The following is a 21,235-nucleotide window of genomic DNA, read 5'->3' as shown; positions in this document are numbered from 1 at the left end:
AATTTGCATGCAAATCACTTCAAAAACATATCCTTCTATTTGTGTCCATTATTTAAGCAATATTGTAGGAATACAGGAATACAGATACCTGACAAAACATCTATGACTGAATATTGTCATGGAATTACCCCATAAACCCATAACTACTTATAGTTCATTGTAGAAGCAACAAAAAGATTATGTTAATGATAGAACCACGGAAGACCAAGATACCTTGCACATCAATTACTGTTATGGTCTGGAGACTCCGGGACTCATACGGACGGAGGGCTCATCCCAGTAAGAGGTATTATCCACTTTGACTGCGTGCATATCGTAGCTTATACGCTTACGGTCCTTAGGCCGTAATTGGTACGCTTGCAGTTGCCATAGCTGGTATACTTACAGCCGTCGAGCCTTACGGTTTTATCTCCTGGGCTTTAGCCCAAAAGACATCTCATGAGGGAGAGAGAGTCTCCTATATTCCTGACTCACAACCTATGTGAGACTAAACCCCCTACAACAGTAGCATCCCCAGTCAGGGGGACTCTGTCCTACTGGAGAGCCCTTCCTTTAGCGCCATTTATTGTGGTTAGAGGACTTCGGGATTTATACGGATGGAGGACTCATCCCAGCAAGAGATATTGTCTGCTTTAGTCGTGTGCATACCGTAGCTTATATACTTGCAGCTTTTGGACTATAGCTGGTACGCTTGCGGTTGCTTTAGCTAGTACGCTTGTGACTACCGGGCCTCACGACTTTGTCCTTTGAATTTTGACCCAAAACGCACCTCTTGAGGAAGAGAGAGAATCTCCTATCTCGTATAAGTCAGAGTACTCTTGATTCATAACCGATGTGGGACTAAACCCCTCACAACAATTACTATCGAAGCAGCAGGCTTTATCTATTATATATTAAAAGAATCCCCTTTGCCAAATATGCAAGACACGGTAAACCCATCCGACCCACACCGCAAATATCAAGAAGACCCAGAAAATTTAAGTTCTTGAATGTTTGCTGTGGCTGTGGAGACCCAGTATCTGAAAAGGTCTGATAGTTGAACAAATTAAGAGTGAGAAGACAGAGCATTTAGGTAGGAAAGAAGCAGACAAGCAGTCAAACAAAAGATTCTGAGAAGGTTATAGACAGCCTTGATTGAAGCATTTGCAGTTATTTCTTACAACCTCAAAACAATTCTGACACTAAACTCTAATTGCAGATAATCAGTTTTCACTAGAATAAGTTTACCATTCATAGAACTCAGTACAACAGGTATACAAGAACAGTACAAAAAAACTACTCTACATTTTAGCATTTCCCCCCCTAATTTCTTCCTGTTCAATACACTTACAATAGCTTCAACTAACTGCCAGCTTGTCACCCAACTCCTTGCGGTAAACGTGGATTAAGCCAGTACTGTCAGTAATCTGCAGCTTCTCCCCCAACAAAGTTCTGTAGTTATCATCTTTGTCCTCCAAATTTCTCATAAATTCAACCTAAAATAGTAAAAAGATAGTAAGTTCAGCAATAGAGAGAATCATAAAAGCAAGTTCTTTTAATTGGAACAAGTCATTTGAATTTCATTCTAACAACTTTTAATAAATGGAGGGGCCTTTGGTTTTAGTTAGGTACTTTGTTGCTCAAGGACCAGAGTATAGCTCATGTAGTCATCCTGAATATTTAAAATTTAATATCTTTTGTGCAAAAGTTGATATATTTTTACAGCATACTTAACATGGGCTGTTGATATAATATAATACAAAATGGTCTGGAGTCCGCATTCAGGTGACATTAGCCTATATATTTTCTTAATAATTCTTTTGTGATGCCGCTCTCTTTTACAAAAACATGCATTAGTTTCAATCAAATACTTCGCTGTTGCAAATGTTGACTATCCATCATCAAAGCAGTACCAGACAAAACGAGGAGATCTCTGGCTCTCATAGCATCTAAAGCTGTTTCTCACCTATTCAGGTGTAGATATAGCTCTTCTCACCTAATTTACTAAACTTTACCTGTCTCTGAAACAAATCAAACTCTTCAGAGCTCAAAGAACCATCACTATTTGAATCCAGAAGTTGCATTAACTCCCATGCATCTTCACCTTCAGCTCCAAGCTCTTCCATCACTTCTCTGAGTTCCTCAATACTAATCCTCCCATCACCATTTTTATCAAGTAGATGAAACGCTCGGTTTCTGTGGTTGATCTTTAGAGCCCCTCTCTGATTTGCAGAAGGTAAGTCCCTAAGACGCACAGCTGCAAGTTCAGCTGCAGCCATCATAATTGCCTTCAGCCGTTTTGCCTGAACAAACAAAATAGTGAGGGATAACGAGTTTGAGTTGTAAACTACAATGCCTAGAACAGAAAAATAGAAAGCTATATAAAATTGAATAATGACACCATAATTCCTTGCTGATAAGATTGAAATACATGTGGTCTGGCATACAAAGTTATCAACTGTGCAAAATATAAGAATTATTCAAGGGGTGATTCCTTTATTTGGAAACATGTAAGCATTTTGGAGGATTACTTTGCTCATAAAATGTAAAAGGTTCAAAATTAATAGTAAAAGGATTATTTTGGAGGCATTAATTCTAATACTTTTCATGAGCCATCCGTTTACCCCCTATCATAGGCTAAAGACTTGGACAAAGCATCAAATTTTCAAATCCCCTGTTACATTTTCAATAAGGTACACTTAGACTAGTTGCTATTACAAACCCATCTTTGGTGTCACACCTTCTTAACATCACTTGCTCCGACTACTGAATGCTTTCATCTTTCGCTCATATATTTAGCTCCAAGTAGGGCAGCAATGCTTAATCGTTTAACCCGTTTAACTTATTTTAACCTATTGTAGATCAGGTTAGATTAATTGTTTAATAAAACTGTCAGTTTCAGGTCCGGATTTTTGACCCGTTATAAACAGAATGGGTTTGCATTGACAGATTTTTGATCTATCCAATATCCGACCTATACCCATTTGCCACACTCCACATACCATGTCTCAATATACAAAACTTTGTATGAAGAAGCATTCTCCTCCTATATATTTGTTGCGGCCAATCGCCTCGTCGCCCGATCGCGGGGAAGCGTGCACCTGCAAAAGGAAGTCCGCACTGACCGGAGGCGGCTCCGGCGGGGACCCTCCGACGGTCAAGTCAGAGAGGTGACTGGGCAACAGTGAAATGCAGACAGAGAGCTCTGAGAAAGAGAGAGAGGGAGAGAGAGAGAGGAGCGAGCCTGCATATGTGGGAGAGACGGGCGGATCGACCCTTCCACTGTTGCCTTCCCCGGTATATATAGTGGAGCTAGGTATGGCGCCGTCATTAATGGCGCGGACAAGTGAGGAACTGTCAACTCACTGTAGACTGTCAGAGCCGCCGTGAAAATGTTATGTCGCCGTGTAGCCGTCTAATCACCAGGGTTGACCCGGCTCTCGGCGGGACAATGCCCCTAGGTAACTGTGCCGCATGTCCGTGTCAGAGCTGACAACGTCTGGCGGCCGTACGGTGGTTGGTGGAGTCGGCCGACCCAAGGTCGGTGGCCAGCAGAGTGGCGTCGGACTCCTCCGTCGGTCGGCGAGCTTCATGTGGGTCGGCTACCGGACCTCTGGGTTTAGTCGGTCGGGAATGGACCGTGGAATGGCCGCAGTTAGCCGCTGATGGCGTCCGTCGGCCTGTCGCCCGACCTACGATCGGCTAGTCAGAGTCGTCCGTTGGGCCGTTGGTTAGTCGGTCGGGCTGCCAGCCGGTCGGGCCCTCCGATAGTCGGTCGGTCGGTCGGGCCGCCAGCCGGTCGGGCCCTCCGATAGTCGGTCGGTCGGTCGGGCCGCCAGCCGGTCGGGCCCTCCGATAGTCGGTCGGTCGGTCGGTGGGTATCCCCCAACAATTGCCCCCCTCCACTCCTAAGTCGGGTGGTGAGCTGGCGACTAGGAGTGGATTTGTCGTACGCGAGGATCCGACCGTACCGCCAGTTGATACGGTGTCCGGCGCCTTGTAAATGTCGAGAGGCTTGCTGGCGTCCGTCGCCTAGTCGGCGTCAGACGTCTAGTCCTATCAGCATCAATTGTCAAGTCGGCGCCGGACGCTCCGTCGTGTCGGATGTCCCGCCGGTGTCAGCGATAAAACCGGCGCCAGATGTCATGTCCCATCGAGAAGTGGAACCGTCATTCCCGCCGCCCCTTCGGGAACACCAAACGTCGCGTCCCGTCGCGCCACGTGGCGTGCGGCCATTGGTCTACGTTCGGCGGAGCGGATGGAGGTGACGTGGCGCGATCTGAAGGGTGGTGCGTCGAACCGTCGGACCGTCGAGCGGCCCTGATGATGCCACGCGGCGAAATCTGAGGAGCCTTCGTCGGTCGTGCCTGCATCTCGACCGTTGGGGGGGGGCACTATATATACAAAGTCACCCCCCACACGATTTTTACCGTTCTCATTTTTACCGTCGAGACTCTGCCGCTTGAGCCTCCGCTCCAGGTACTTCTCCGCTCCGCCCCCCATTGGCGATTTTTCCCTTCCAAGGGCTAGAGTAACTTTCCTCCTTCTTTCTCCTCTCCTCGCCATTTCCTTGAACTCATGGCCAGGACGTCCCCACGAGGTAGTCGGTCGGGTGAACCGACCGAGGACACTCGGTCGTCCCCGGAGGTGGAGGCTTCTTCACTTTCGGGGCCGAACGTCGATCGGCTCCGGGAGCAGTACTGCATCCCGGAGCAGTTTCGGCTGTTCGCCCCTGGCGCCGATGGTCGGGTCAATAGCCCGCCCGAGGGCCAGGTGGCGTTCTATCTGGAGGATCTCCGGGCCGGCCTTAGATTCCCGGTTCCGGAGTTCGTCCGGAACATTCTGGACTATTACGGGCTGTGCCCGGCACAACTTGCGCCGAACTCGGTTCGGCTGATAGTCAGCTTTGCCCTCTTGTGTCGGCTTTTGCCGACCGAACCTCGGATCTCTCTCTTCCGAGTTTTCTTTGTCCTCCGACCCCACCCTAAAGCCCGAGGGTGGTGGTACTTCATTCCTCGGAAAGGGCTCTCTTTTATTACTGGTCTTCCGACATCCATTCACGGATGGAAGAACCAGTTCTTCTTTGTGTCGTCCTCGGCTCCATGGGGGTTTCCCGCCCGTTGGGGGAATCCCCGTACCGATCCGAACGAGAACAGTCGGGTGGAGGCCGACGATCGGGAGGACTTCCATCGGCTAAAGGACATCTCGGTGCCGAAGCAGAGCGAGCTCGTCACCGAGCAGGCCTTGTACGACGCCGGCCTTAGCCCGGTCCCCCGTTTAGGTCGGTTTGCATTCTCCCGACATCTTCATTTTCTTCACTGCCTTCCTCTTTAACTCTGACCTTTAGTCGTCCTTTTCAGATATGCCGCCGAGGACGCGACTGTCGGCAGCCGACATACGTCATCATGCCGTAAAGAAGAGGCCGGCAGCCGGTGCCGGGCCGTCGCAGCCTCCCAAGAGGCCCCGCGTGGTTCCGCCGAGCGAACCAGCCGGGTCGGAGGCGGAGCCGGTGATCGCACTGTCGGCGCCGACAGTGCTTGAAGACGTCCCGCCCGAGGGACCGTCAGTCGGTGGAGCCACTTCGCCCGACCATCGAGCGGCTGATCCTGTCGGGGGCACGCCGACCGACCGACAGATTCCGGAGGTTCGGGAGGAGTTCCGCGAACCTGAGCAGCCGACGCATGCCACCGCCGCGCCGTCCGCCGAGACTCGGTCGGGTTCGAGCTTGCCGTCGATCTCCGACGTCAGGGCCTGGACGGCCAGCCGAGGTAAGGCCCCAATGGCGTCGGGTGATGAAGGTCGGTCGGCGGGCGGGTCGGCCGATTTTCCGCTTCCCGAGGGTGCGTCGGGCCTGGCCAACCACGACTTGGCCAGGAGACTATGCCAAGGACTGCTCCTTCCTGCCGACATCGGAGCGATGAAGAACCAGCGTGTCTCCGACATGCTGTCGTCCTTCTATCCGATGCTGATTCGGGTAAAGTCCCTTTCCTTCTGTTTTTAATCGTAGCCTTGCAAGCTCGGCTTACTAACAGTCGGTTCTTCTTTTTGGTGCAGCTGGTCTTCAACATATCCGAGCTAGAAGCCGGATATCGGAAGTTCGGGGACATGCGCGCGGCCTGGAGAGACAAGGTCGCGGGCCTCGAAGCCGAGAAGGCCGTCCTCGTCGACCAATTTCAACAGTCGGTCGACCGGGAGAACCGACTCGAGGGGGAGGTCTCCCGATTCTCGGAGGAGGTCTCCGGACTCAAGGAGGCCAAGGCGTCACTGGAGTCGGAGCTCAAGTCGGCGAAGGATGACGCTGCCAAGAAGTCCCGAACCATCCGTCGGCTCCGACATGAGCGAGACAGTGTCGGCAAAGAGCTGGAGGCCGAGCGCGAGCAACTCCGAGCAAGTCTCGGGAACCTCGCCAAGGCCGAAGAAGGCCTTTTCGCCGCGCAGGCCGACGCAGACGTCGCCAAAGCCGAGGCAGAGTCGGCGAAGGAGGCTTTGGGTCGGGCGATCGAGGTCTTCCGGGACTCGGAGGAGTACCGCGAAGAGCTCTTGGAGAGCGGCTACCTTTCGTACCAAGTTGGGTACGAGGATGCCCGGGAAGCCGTTCGGAGCTTGTACCCCGAACTCGACCTCAGCGACGTGGTTCTGCCAGGGTCGGAGGCCCCAGCTGCGGAGGAGGCGGCCGGACCAGCTTCGGACGGTCTCTCCAACAGGGCGGAAGCCGAAGACGTCGCAGAGCCAGTTGCCGAAGATCGGTCGGCCCCGACGGATGAAGTCGGAGCAGAACCGCCGACCAACTCGCATCGTCGTCCTGTTGAGGACGTTGACTCCGACGATTAGTCGGTTTTGTTTTGTCTTATGCTCTGCTTCGACCTGTAATCGGGCTTCGGCCTTATCTTTGTAGATAAAATTTCTTTAAGTATTGAATGAAACTTCCCTTTACTTTCTCCCCTTGTCCGTAATGCCAACATGTCTGCAATGTCGAACGTTAGTCGCTGACTTAGTCAAGTCACTAACTCGCACAAGTCGGTAGGACTTCAGCAACTTGTTCAGCCCCGAGAGTAAAATGTGTCCCGACTTTAGGTCGGGTTCCGACAGTCGAAGTCGTCGTCCGGCGCAGTGTCGGGGAAACGATAGTAAGTCGGGTTCCCATACCCCTGCGTCGGGTTCGATGTTTTCCGACGTCCGGTGGTAAGCCGAATATCGTTCAGCCGGCCGTTGGTCGGTCGGCAAGTCGTAGATGCGACAAAGGTCGCGTCGTGTGATAGACGGTGGTAAGCCGAACATCCCTCGACCGACCGTAGCTCGGTCGGAAGTCGCGACAATAGTCGCGTGGGCTTTTTGCCTTTCTTCGGTCGGGGCCCGATCGGCCTGTCGGCCGACGGATTCTGCCCGAAAATTCGACCGTAGAGGGAGCATGAACTCCCGTTCATAAGAGTCCGTCGGCCCTTTGTGAAGGTCCGACGAGTCGTCGAAGGAGTATTGACTCCCGTCGTTGTAGATGCATCGGTCCGTGTAAGGGGCCGATGTGTCGTCGGTGCCAGATCCGCGTCGGTGCGTCGGGGCTGAGCGTCGATCGGTAGTGGAAGAGTTAGAACTCCAATTTTTCAAACTGAACATGTATTCCGACAATTGAATTACAGAATTCACTGGCAATACAGCTTCAAGTTGTCGGCGTTCCAAGTCCGGGGAATGGTTTTTCCCTCAAGGGTTTCCAGCCGATAGGCTCTCGGCTCGAAGGTGTCAGCAACCTTGTAGGGTCCTTCCCAGTTGGGAGCCAACTTCCCTTGGTCCAAGGGCTTCGACACCTCCGCCTTCCTCAAGACTAGGTCGCCAGGCCTGAAGAGCTTTGGTCTGACCTTGGCGCTGTAGTACCGGGCGACCCTCTGTCGGTATGAGGCCATTCGGATTTGAGTCTCATTTCGCAGTTCGGGGAGAAGGTCTAGGTCGGCCCTCCGGCTTTCGGAGTTGTCCAGCTCGTGGTACTGCTCGACCCTTGAAGACGGCAGGCCAATCTCGAGCGGGATCACAGCTTCTGTCCCGTAGGCCAAACTGAACGGCGACTCCCCGGTCGGGACACGGGGGGTCGTTCGGTAAGCCCATAGGACGGAGCCCAGCTCGTCGACCCAGAGACCTTTGGCTTCGTTCAGTCGGGTCTTGAGTCCATGGAGCAGGGTTCGGTTCGTCACCTCAACCTCACCGTTGGACTGTGGGTGCCCGACTGAAGTTAGTCGATGACGGATGTGGAACCTGGCGCAGAAGTCTTTGAAGCCTTGGTTGTCGAATTGCCGTCCGTTGTCGGTGATGATGGTGTGCGGCAATCCGAACCTGAAGATGATGGACTTTTGGACGAAGTCCTCCATCTTCCGCTCGGTGATCTGCGCCAAGGGCTCGGCCTCGACCCACTTCGTGAAGTAGTCGATGGCGACAACGATGAACTTCCTTTGGCCCGACGCCGGTGGGAAGGGGCCGAGAATATCGACTCCCCACTGAGCGAAGGGCCACGGAGCGACAATGGGAGCGATTTGGCTGGCCGGTTGGCGCTGAATATTGGCATACTTCTGGCATGGCTCGCACCTTCGGACCAATTCTGCCGCATCCTTCCTCATGGTCGGCCAGTAGTAGCCCTGTCGCAAGACCTTGAAGGCTAAGGACTTGCCCCCCAAGTGATTCCCACAAATTCCTTCGTGAACCTCTCGGAGGGCGTAGTCGGCGTCGGTCGGTCCCAAGCACCTGAGCAGAGGGAGGGAGAACGACCTCTTGTAGAGTCGGCCGTCCATGATCACATATTGCGACGCCGACCATCGGAGTCGCTTGGCCTCCGCGGGATCTTCGGGACTGGTCCCGTCGGACAGGTACCGGACGATCGGGTCCATCCAACTTGGTTCAGACGTTAGCTGCTGTACTTCTTCGACCCGATCGATGCTCGGCTGTTGGAGGTTTTCGACAAACGTCCGACCCAAAGAATCATAGGCCGACGTTGCCAATCTGGAGAGAGCGTCGGCACGGGCGTTCTCCGTCCTGGGGATGTGGGAGATCTCGAAATGCTCGAGGCGGGCCACGAGATCCTTTACCTTCTGAAGATACTTGATCATGGTCGGATCTCGCGCCTCGAAGTCGCCCTTGACCTGCCCCACGATCAGCTGAGAGTCGGAGAATGCCCGGAGGCTGTCGACGCCCAGTTCCTTCGCCATCCTCAAGCCCGCGAGGAGTGCCTCGTATTCGGCTTGATTGTTGGAGGCCTTGAAGTCGAACCGGAGGGCGTATTCGGTGACTACCCCATCCGAATTCGTGAGCAGGAGCCCGGCCCCGCTTCCCTGAGCGTTGGAGGCTCCGTCGATGTGAAGTACCCAGGTGGAGATCGGGTCTGGCTCAGAGACCGAATCTCGTCCCGGGCCTTCAGCTCCCGACCTTCGGTCGGTCGTCGGGCATTCAGCGATGAAGTCGGCCAAGACCTGAGCCTTCAAGGCAGGCCTCGGTCGGTACTGAATGTCGAACTCGCTAAGCTTCATTGCCCACTTAGCGAGTCGTCCGGATGTGTCGGGTCGGCGCAGTACGGCCCTCAGGGGCTGGTTGGTGAGTACCACGATGGCGTGGGCCTGGAAGTATGGTCGGAGCCGCTGCGCGGAGACGGTCAGGGCGAAAACCATCTTTTCCGTCTCCGAGTATCTGGCTTCGGCGCCGTGGAGCACTTTGCTGGTGTAGTAGATGGGCTGATGGGTTCGGCACTCGTTTTCCCGAACGAGCACCGAACTGATCGCCTCAGAAGATGTGGCCAAGTAGAGATACAAGGTCTCCCCGACCTGCGGCTTTACGAGCAGCGGCGGGGAAGCCAGGTACCTTTTCAGGTCTTCAAAGGCCTGTTCGCACTCATCCGACCAAGAGAAACCATTCGCCTGGCGCAGGGTCTTGAAGAACGGGAGGCACCTTTCAGCTGATCGGGAAATGAATCGGCTAAGAGCGACGATTCTTCCGTTCAGCTGTTGGACCTCCTTCTTGGTGCTCGGATGACGCATGTCGAGGATCGCCTCTATCTTCTCAGGGTTGGCCTCGATCCCTCTCTGAGAAACGAGGAATCCGAGGAACTTCCCCGAGGTCACCCCGAAGGCGCATTTGGTCGGGTTGAGCTTCATTCGGTGTCGTCGAAGGGTGCGGAAGGTCTCCTCGAGATCCTGAACATGGTCCGGGATCTGCGTGCTCTTTACCAGCATGTCGTCCACGTATACCTCCATGTTACGCCCGATCTGGTCTTTGAAGACCTTATTGACGAGTCGCTGGTAGGTGGCGCCGGCATTCTTCAATCCAAAGGGCATCACCCGATAACAGTAGAGGCCCTTGGGGGTCACGAACGCGGTGTGCTCCTCGTCTTCAGGCGCCATCCGGATCTGATTGTACCCGACGAAGGCGTCCATGAAGCTGAGCAGTCGAAATCCGGACGTCGCATCCACCAGCTGGTCGATCTTCGGGAGTGGAAAGCTATCCTTCGGGCATGCTCGGTTGAGGTCGGTATAGTCGATGCAGATCCTCCACTTCCCGTTGGCTTTCTTGACCATGACGACATTGGCGAGCCAATCGGGATACGTGGATTCCCGAATGAAGCCTGCTTCGAGCAGCTTGTCCACTTCTTCGTCAATGGCCTTCTGCCTTTCTGGGGCGAAGGACCTTTTCTTCTGCCTCACCGGCTTCATTGTCGGGTCGATGTTGAGTCGGTGAGTAATTGTTTCTGGAGGGATGCCCGACATATCTGCTGCCGACCATGCGAATATGTCGGCGTTGGCCGTCAGCAGCTCCGCCAGTCGGTGGCGTTCGGTGTCGGGCAATTGAGACCCGACCCAAACTTTTCTGTCGGGATTTTCTCCTACCGGGATCGCCTCGAGCTGCTCGGCCGGCGAACCCCGCTCTTCCTCCTCCCGTTGATCCAGTTTGTCGATTGTCAGGGGATCCTTTGTCTCGTCGCTTTGGACGGAGATTTGGAAGCATCGTCGGACGAGCTGTTGATCTCCGCGCATCTCCCCGACTCCGTTTTTGGTCGGGAATCGAACAAGGAGATGGTACGTCGAGACGATCGCCCTGAGGGCGTTCAGTCCGGGTCGCCCGAGTATGGCGTTGTAGGCCGAAGGAACTTGGACGACCGCGAAAATGAGGGAGACTGTGCTTTGCCGTGGTTCGGTGCCGACCGTCACGGGCAGGGTGATTGCTCCTTCTGTCGTGACGGTGTCTCCGGCAAAGCCGATCAAGGGCGTGGAGACCCCACTAAGTCGATCAGTCGGTAGTCGCATTCGGGAGAAGGTCGAGTAAAACAAAACATTTGTCGAACTTCCATTATCAACAAAAATTTGTTTTACATCATAATTGGCTATTGTCGCCGACACAACAACAGCGTCGTCGTGGGGAGTCTGGATGCCCCGAACGTCGTCTTCTGAGAAGGTAATCACGTCGTCCGGGCGCGGCTTTTTCGTCGGCTCCCCCCCTGTAGACGTCCCCGATCCCAGCCGCTTGGAGATCATGTTGATGACTCCAGCCGTCGGCTGGTTAGTCGGCGCCTCTTCAGTCGGCTGGGGGCGTCGATCGGCAGTCGGTCGGGTCGGCGGACCCTTTCGAAATTTGCCGAGATACCCCCGGCGGATGAGATTTTCGATCTCATCCTTCAACTGGACGCATCGCTCGGTGTCGTGGCCGTGGCTCCGATGGAACCGGCAGTACTTCCGGTGGTCGAGGCCCTTTGCCTTCAGAGGCGGAGGCCGTCGCAGGTATTCTTCCCCTTCGATCTCCATCAAGATCTGCGCACGGGGAGCGGAGAGAGGAGTGTAGGAGTCATACCTGGGACGCACCGGCCTCGGAGTCTGTCGGCGAGGTGATTTTTGGATCTGTCGGGGTGGAGAAAGCCGACTATTGGCCGGGGGCCTGCTTGGTTCGGCAGGCTCCCGACCTTTTCTTCGCTTCTCCTTCGGACCTCTGGGCTCGACCAAGCGTCGGTCGGACGCTCCTTCGTCCGCGCGCATATACTTGAATGCGCGCTCCAGTAGCTCGGCGTATGTTCGGGGGAGGGTCTTGTCCAGAGAATAAGTAAACCGGGACGACCTCAGGCCCCGCTTCATGGCTGAAACCGCCATGTCTTCGTTGAGGTCCCGGACCTCGAGCGTGGCCGCGTTGAATCGCGCCACGAAGTGTCGGAGCGTCTCGTTTTCCCCCTGCTTGAGGGAGAAAAGGCTATCCGACGTTCGCGGCGGCTTTCGGCTGGTGCTGAAATGGGCCACGAACGAGTGCTCGAGCTGCGCGAAGGAATGGATACTGCCCGATCGAAGACCGGAGTACCAAGCCCTGGCAGCCTTGCGAAGTGTGGCGGGGAAGCCGATGCAAAAAAGAGCGTCGGTTGCCCCTTGAATCGTCATGAGAGCTTTATAGCTCTCGAGGTGGTCGACTGGGTCGGTGGAGCCGTCGTATGGCTCCACGTTCGGCATTTTGAACCGACTGGGAATCGGCTCATCGAGGACCAGTCGAGAGAGAGGCTGGGCGGTCTGGAAGTCGACGTCGTTCGAAGACTTCTGGCCGTCCATCTGCAGTTGGGCGAGTCGGCGGTCGATCTCCTCGAACCGTCGCTCGTAGTCGTCCGCTCGTCGATGCTGGGAGACCCCGGGGGTGGAGCCTCCGGAGGATTCTGAAAGAGAGGCCGACGGTGTGCGCGGCCGCTTTTCCTTCCTCGCCCGTTCCAACGGGGAAGGAGAGGGCCGCTGGGACCGTCGGTCGTCGCGCCGTGGTCGCCCCTCCTCCTCTCCGTGGGAGCGCTGTTGGGAGCGCTCGCATGGAGGCGACAGGGGTCGGCGCGGCCGTCGGCGGCTGCTCCTGGAAGGCATAGGTCGGGCCGCCGGTTGTTGCTGGAGGCTTTTGACTGCGTCGGTCAGTACGGTCATCTGCCGTACGATGGCCGCAATCTGGGCCTCCGTAGTCACTGCAGGGCGCGGAGAGCTAGGCTCCGCCGCCGGTGGGGGCGGGGAGGCTTCTTCCCGGCGGGAAGAGCGCCTTGCCGACCCAGTGATTCTCGATCGTTGAGCTCTTGTCTTTGTCATGCTGACCCCTACCTGGCGCGCCAATCTGTTGCGGCCAATCGCCTCGTCGCCCGATCGCCGGGAAGCGTGCACCTGCAAAAGGAAGTCCGCACTGACCGGAGGCGGCTCCGGCGGGGACCCTCCGACGGTCAAGTCAGAGAGGTGACTGGGCAACAGTGAAATGCAGACAGAGAGCTCTGAGAAAGAGAGAGAGGGAGAGAGAGAGAGGAGCGAGCCTGCGTATGTGGGAGAGACGGGCGGATCGACCCTTCCACTGTTGCCTTCCCCGGTATATATAGTGGAGCTAGGTATGGCGCCGTCATTAATGGCGCGGACAAGTGAGGAACTGTCAACTCACTGTAGACTGTCAGAGCCGCCGTGAAAATGTCATGTCACCGTGTAGCCGTCTAATCACCAGGGTTGACCCGGCTCTCGGCGGGACAATGCCCCTAGGTAACTGTGCCGCATGTCCGTGTCAGAGCTGACAACGTCTGGCGGCCGTACGGTGGTTGGTGGAGTCGGCCGACCCAAGGTCGGTGGCCAGCAGAGTGGCGTCGGACTCCTCCGTCGGTCGGCGAGCTTCATGTGGGTCGGCTACCGGACCTCTGGGTTTAGTCGGTCGGGAATGGACCGTGGAATGGCCGCAGTTAGCCGCTGATGGCGTCCGTCGGCCTGTCGCCCGACCTACGATCGGCCAGTCAGAGTCGTCCGTTGGGCCGTTGGTTAGTCGGTCGGGCTGCCAGCCGGTCGGGCCCTCCGATAGTCGGTCGGTCGGTCGGGCCGCCAGCCGGTCGGGCCCTCCGATAGTCGGTCGGTCGGTCGAGCCGCCAGCCGGTCGGGCCCTCCGATAGTCGGTCGGTCGGTCGGTGGGTATCCCCCAACAGTATTTATGCCCATTATATATAAATATCTGGTGTCACAAACGTAACAATTTTATATGTAAGCATCCTCACCAGCTAAGCTTATCTAATAATTTCCATAAAGGTTTAAGGTCACTTTTTAGCTAGTGGAAAAATCCATTTCTTTCCCCACATGCACTAGAAACTTCCCCACTTCTGCATGTTGTTAGGTTTAATTTATTTGTATTTTAAACATTCCCCGCGTCTGTATGCTATTAGTTTTAATTTACTTGTGCTTTTAACTTCTAGCTCTCCGGTACCACATCTCCACTTACATCATCTTTAGATTGGTTAACCTTGTATTTCTTTCCATCCTCCCTTTATGAATCTACAGAAACAGTATTCTATGTCTACTTTCTTATGTGCTCTACTGTTCTTCCATGGTAAACATTTTTTCCATACCCTCTTACCCACTACAACATATCGTGAATTAATAGGACTATCATTCCCCACATTCACGGTTAAGTCTGCTCTAGTGTCACTCAAACAACACTTGCCGCCTCTTCTAGCCATTCCACAAAAAACCTAAAACCCTTCTCTTTATGTGGCATCTTCTGGTGTTCACCCCAAATAAAACGAATAAATTCATGCAAAAGAATGATACCATTCTGTTGACAAAAGAAAACAAATGCTGAAAATAAAGTGACAAATGGAAACTGCAATATACTATCAAACACAAAACTACTTGTAAACAAGTTCCAACTCAGGTAGGCTTCTTCAAACATAAAACAGCCCTCCTCAGTTAGGTTTCTTTCAAAAAGGTAATGATATCTAGGATTAGCCACAAACTGTAGCAGGAGGTATGACCTACCAGGATGGGACAGGCAGCATATATACCTTAATATTTCCCAAATTAAGGCAGCCTATAGCCTCTCAAACCCCTTCCAAAATCAACTTAACCAAAAAAAAAAAAAAAATGAAGATCAGATAGAGAATGTGTAGTGTCTGTGTTGTAGATCCGCTTTAGCTAGCATCATTCCTCCAGATGCCTTATTATCTACTTAGCATTCATATATCTCCCAAAGCTTTCCATGTTGCGCAACCATTAAAATTCTGCATATCTTGTGTGGTTGATCCAGGAGGATCACCATATTCATTGCAGACCAGTTAGGATACTTCGGTAAGGTGTTGATAGGGTCCAGGACCAAGATCTACTGCATCCAGAGCATGTGCAAGGCAAAATTTCTTGAGGGCATAAATTTCACAAACAAGGTCCAACTTTGATCTTTTCTTTCCTTTGAAATTAGATAAGTTTTTTGAGATCTACAACATGGCAACCAGTCAATATACCCATGGGGATTGAAAATAATATACTTGGTGGCTGCTTAGGGCTCTAAAATGCTTGGTAAAACTCACCTAACAATTTATAGGAAACATTACCAGGGTTAAACTCCAATACCCTGGACGAATTAGACAACAAAATAGAAGACAAATTTAATGTGGATATTAACATCTAGCTTCTTGGCCACTTTTACAATTTTGTATTTTTTTTTTTCTATTTTTGAGAAAGTTCAATATCTTAGCTAAACAAGGAATCCAACTCAGATTTGGAGAGGTGGACCTAATTAGTATTGATGGAGGCCTTATATCATAATTTTGTACATTGGTTTTAGAAAAGGTAGATATGGTAAAAACTCTGCTTTACTTCCCTATAGAAGTTCATTTTGATTTATCATTTCTCTCATTCAGGGAGAGATTTTAGTTGAACAGACTGGAGGAAGCAATTCCTTCTCTCTCCAACTGGATTAGTAGGAGATTTTAATGATAAAAGACAGTCCCGATGGTAGAAGAGTACAGTTGTAAGCTACTTGAAGAATACATACAGATAGCAATTTAAACGTATTTTATAATTGAAATTATCAAATCCTTTAAAAGTGTAAGATGAGGAAAGTTAAAAGATGTGAAAAAATGTTTCAACTCACTCCATATTGTTCTGAAATTCAGGTCTTCATAGCCATCTTATTTAATTAAGCTCAAGGGAAGCTACAAGATATAGCTGCTAGGTTTTAGAAGGAGCATGCCGCCAACAACAGCCATGCCTAAGATATCCCTCTTCATTGACAAAAGATTCTAGATTGAAGACACGTACAAGTACTTGACTAAGGTTCAGAACCAGGCAATCATGATATATTTCTAACCACTAAGATATGGGTATGTCTGCACTGCTCGTACATCAGCAGCATGAGATCATAATACGATTGCTTGAGCCAGAGGAAATGTTGGATGATACCTTATCTGGTTTTTAAGTCTCACATTCAGGCCCCATAAACAATTTTCTTTTAAAATTTATTTAGAGCGTTTCTCTCATAGGATTGGGAGTCAGCAGAAGACTAGTTATTAAGTTGTTGAAAGCATTCCATATAGGGGTGCAACTGACCCAAACATGAGCAAGCTGCTCCCAACTGGAACTTGGCTCAAAGTACTGCAATGCCAACTTGAATTTGTTTCAAGCAAGGATGAATTGGCTCAAGCTTGGCTCATTTCTTATTAAGCCAAGCCCAAGTCTGCTCGTTTAAGCTCGTTGAGGCAAGTAGAAGGGCGAAAGAAGGGAAATACATCATCATCAGTAGTGGAAGAGGAAATTCTTGACCTAAAATACTGAAATCAATGTCTAGCGATATCCAGATCTCTACCCTGGCTCCATGTCATTTTTGATGGTAGACCTTTGTCAAGAAAAGAAAAGAAAAAAGAGAGTGACCTCAGTCCTTCCCATTGCTGCTCACCACTGAGGGAGGATAATAGAAGGGAGGAGGTGGAGTAGCGACTCTTATCTTAAAGATTTAGGGTTATGGAGCCAGAAGGCCTAGAGATTTTAATAACATAGGGTTGACATTTGAGGGGAGAGAAGGGGGAGATGAGAAAGATCGCAGCTCGTTTGCAGCACTTTTGAGAGGGAGTAGATTGGGCGCTAGGCCAACCTTTCAACATAAGAGCATGAAGAACTGAGCTGTTCAGAATATAATCCAATGGCTCATGCGTATCCTTTTTACAATAGACAAGTGTGCTGGTTGCTTTGAGATCTGATCACAAGACACAACCACTCCCATCTTAAAATAGTTATGCATCACTTGCATGCTAAAAGAGGGACACAAGTACACTTCTCAAATTTCTGTATCCATCAATCTACATCAACCAACACTAACCCCTTTTTTTTTTAAAAAAAAATACAATAAAGATCACAGTCATTCAGACTAGATACCAAATGCTCCATAGTAGTATAATGTATAATTATATTAGTTATAATTTTGAGCTATATTGAGCTGAAAACAAGCAAGCTGGGCCTACCTCATGTTCAGCTCATTTGTCTTTTGAGCTCAAAAACCTAGCCTGCGTTTGGCTCGCTTATTAATTGAGTGAGCTCATATTGAGCTAAATACAAGCTGCTCACAAATAGCTCATTTGTTTGATAGCCCTAATTGCATGTAGATAACACAATTACATACAGAACATCAAAGAATCGAACAATAACTAAGCTATATCATGCTACCTCCAACTTATAAGCAGTTAAATTCAAATTAACTTTCGGACAGCTGCAGAATAGATGAAGGGGATGGCAATATCTTAAGCAGGCATGCATCTTTAATGTTATATACAAGCCATCAAACAAAAATTGCTTCTTGCTTCCACCTAAAACTTCATATATATGTAAAGTTAAAACTGCATGTTGCACTTCTAAAAGAATTTTCCCATACAAGCAAGCGATTGGTAGGTTTCACATAGAGATGAGCTCACGTGAATCACTGATGTGGTTGGGTATTTTTCAGGCTTCAATATTCTGAACTTATTTTATTTTAAGTTTATTAGGCTCTGATTTCAGTTTCTAGTGATTTCAAAAATTGCATTAAGGGAATGAGAAATTACTGAGCACATGGAGAGTGTGTTGATTTGGCAAACCAAAGTGGGATATATCAAGTAGAGGATGTATTGGCAGCTCATTACATGAAGCAATACATACAAGATGAGATAGTAAATCTTCAAATATGGATAGTGGAAGCAGCATGTTAGATGCCATTGCAGATAGAAGACAAATTGATCAAAGGGTAGCCAATCAATGATTCAAGCCCATCCCACAGTCTCCTACAAGTTTCTCAGTGCAAGCTGAGACTATTTTCATGAGAGAAGCTCCAAGAAATTCAGATGATCACGGCAAAAAATATAATGCCAAGTGCCATAAGAGTGGAAGATGAGGACATATTTCAAGTAAATGTCTTATGATATCATCTTATCCATTCTAAAATTATTTCTGCAACTAAAATTAAGTTTCTGGCTCACTTTTGCATCAGGATGCACCTGCACATATCCTCTATAGATGCCAACAAATCGCGTATCTAGAGTAACAGGTTATAGAAATAGTCTTATAAAAGCATATCAGAATATGAAAATAATTTTCCTTAGCTGAAACTCTTGGAAATCAATGGTTGCTTTCACTGCATTGATGAGGATAATTACATAAATGAACTGCATAAGTGAGGAGCCTCTAACCTCTTCTGGATCAGTAAGACCACCCTTGTACAATGAATGGGATGCAGCTCCACCAACTGCCAATGAATCCATTTCCATGGTGCGTATTTGTATCTCCATCATTGGTCTAACCTTTCCTTGTTCACTGAGATCAACAGCCACATGTAAACTTCTGTAGCCATTTGGTTTGGGTCTGGCAATGTAGTCCTTTGTCCTGTTGGGAATTTCTTTCCAGAGGGTTCGGATCACCTCATGTGTCCTGTAACAAGCCCTATGCCCCCTCTCCAGCATGCCATCACCAGGTTGAGGATTTAAGACAACCCTCAAACCCAAAAGATCATTTACTTCCTCTGGTTTAGATCCATTCTTCAGTAGCTTCTTCATAGTGCTAAAACGGCTTTTATATCGACCTTGGATTGAGATACCATCCACAATCTCCTCCAACTTGGCATCAGCCTTTAGTGCTTGAAGCAGCTGCTCCTTGTACACATCTATCAAGTGCTTGCATTCTGCTTCATAGCTTCTCAACCATGTATCAACATAAACATATGAATGAGGAAATAGATATCGAAATGAGAGGTCCTCCAGCTCCAGTGATAAGGCACCAGCTCCAACAGCATGGGCAAGAGGGGCATATATCTTCATAACCTCAAGGGACATTATCAGCTGCTGATATCTTGGAAGGAAATCAAGATGCCTCATTGTGTCAAGTTTAAGAGCAACCTCTAAAATCACTGCCCTAATGTCATAGTAACTCAAACAGTACTTCCTCAGTAAACTAGCATTCTCATCATCCAGGATGTCAACCTTTGAAGGAACGTGCCTTATCCGCAAGCTCTCATGTAACAAATGAGCAGTACTTGCACCAATTTGGCTTTTGACTTCATGAATGGTTAGAGCTCCTGCCTCTAGGGCTTCTCTCAGTATGCCAGCGGAAATAACTTCCGCATCCATCTGCAAATTCACTCAGTTTGATCATATAAAAGCCACAGAGAAAACAAAGATAAGCCCATCGTTTCTCTTTTTTAGATACATATGTTTTATCAGTAATTATTAGATGGTGAATTACAAGAATGGTTCTATCTACTGATTGCTGTCCATTCTTACCCATAGCAGGAATTGTAAAACCCTCCAACCTAAAATTCGATGAAGAAATCCCCTTCATGTCCCTTCAACAAAAAGACTCAGATACATACATATTTATATCTCCACATAAATGTTTATCTACTATCCTTTCCATAATGTTCTCAAATATTAATCAATTATGCTATGACCCAAATTGATGCTGAGTCGACATAAATTGATGATTTCTTGGGTTTTTCTTGCCATCTTCCTTCATCATACACTATTAGTCTACTAAAATTTGTTCTCCACATAAAGCGATGTGAAGTTCATATACTAGAGAAAAGGTTTTTTATTTGCTGAGTTAGAAAACTGATCTGTTTTCTTATGAGAAGACACCTAAGTGGACTGTGATTGCCAGCATCAGCAAGAATGAACTCCATCCCTCAAAAAATTCACTCATGAAACCAGGTTACCAACAGATCTATTCATCCAATTTCAGTAAAAGAACACGATGCAATGAGGAATATATGGATTTCTACGCAAAAAAAGTTTTTTTTTTTTTAATGGAAAATGAATTATAATAACACGAATTTTCCCCAAGAAATCATTTTAAGCGGGTAAGGTTAGATATTCAGAGTACCTGGAGATCAGCAAGTAGAAAGGCGACAGAGAGAGCACGGGAGAGCGGCGGGCGGCCACCGGGGGCGAAGGGAAGAGCCTGGAGCAGTGGGATGGAGAGCTTCAGAGACTTGAAGAGGAGACGAGAGGAAGAGGAAGTGGAGAGCGCGCCACCCATCCTCTCCGTGAGCTCATTGAAGGCCCCCACCAGCTCCACCACCATCTTCCCCCCGGGCTGCTCCACCATGGGAGGGCTCTTCGGAAGGACATCACCAGCAGCGCCGGCGCAGGACTGGATCTGGAGGGCGAGATAACCGCGGGAAGAGCAGGGGGAGGTGGAGTAGATGAGGGATTTGGGACGAGGGGAAGCGAAGCTTTTGCTTTTGGGGAAGGGCCGCAGGGAGGGGTGGCGGACGTGGTGGCCGGAGGTGGCCATGGCGGCGGAGGAAGGGAGGTGGTGGCCTTGGTGTCCCCATGCTTCTCACAGTCTCGGTTCCTCTTTTCTCAATGGTCGGAGGCTTCTGCTTGGTTTGTGTGGTGCGCATAACGTTCAGGGTAACGGTTGGCTATGGAACTGCCATGTCAGCAATCAAGAATTACGACTTGCAATATTTTTCTGCATTTTTTTTTTCTGACAACAACTGTGTATAAGTGCATGTAATCTGATATAAACTACATATAAGTTAGTGAAAACTATACATATTCATTATTGGTTTCTAAATTAAAACTATACTAGCAGTTGCTGGCTGAAATTCATCATCACCATTATCTTGATCAATTCCATCAATCTTGTTTTCATCTTCTACAGCAAAATTATATCATCCTGTTAAATTAAATAATTTTTACAAATTACTCATATATACAGCATATGAACAAGGATGTATATTTGCAACATATAATAAGAAATTCACAAGTGCTATCTATATTAGTTTTTACCATATCTTAGCTATGGTTCCCACCACCACCAAACATAGCACTAATTCTAATAGGTATTTTCATCTGTTTTTTCTCTGCCATTATAGTCTGTCTTGTTTGCTTGGTAAGCCTAGTGGTAACTTGTTTACTGTTGGCTGCAATAAATACAATGTACATAGACCGTTAGTTATGTGATGCAAATCTACAAAAATAATTGTATTTGAATGATTTGCAAAAAAAAAATAAAAAAATTATGTCCAT

The 21,235-nt window shown here is 49.7% G+C and overlaps 1 protein-coding gene across 1 annotated transcript; it reads right to left on the bottom strand.

The window, feature by feature from the left end:
* Nucleotides 1-1,107: 1,107 nt before the first annotated feature.
* On the bottom strand, nucleotides 1,108-20,562 carry LOC105061497 (GTP diphosphokinase CRSH1, chloroplastic). Its single transcript, XM_010945556.4, has 4 exons — nucleotides 20,082-20,562; nucleotides 18,398-19,330; nucleotides 1,995-2,282; nucleotides 1,108-1,475 (listed from the first exon to the last, which is right to left on the bottom strand). Exons 1-4 carry the CDS (start codon nucleotides 20,493-20,495, stop codon nucleotides 1,338-1,340), a joined length of 1,773 nt encoding a protein of 590 aa, XP_010943858.1. The 5' UTR covers nucleotides 20,496-20,562; the 3' UTR covers nucleotides 1,108-1,337.
* Between the last annotated feature and the right edge of the window lie 673 nt (nucleotides 20,563-21,235).

This window comes from Elaeis guineensis, chromosome 1 (genome assembly GCF_000442705.2).
Source record: "Elaeis guineensis isolate ETL-2024a chromosome 1, EG11, whole genome shotgun sequence".
Taxonomy (NCBI): domain Eukaryota; kingdom Viridiplantae; phylum Streptophyta; class Magnoliopsida; order Arecales; family Arecaceae; genus Elaeis; species Elaeis guineensis.
This window is presented reverse-complemented; position numbering and strand designations above follow the sequence as displayed.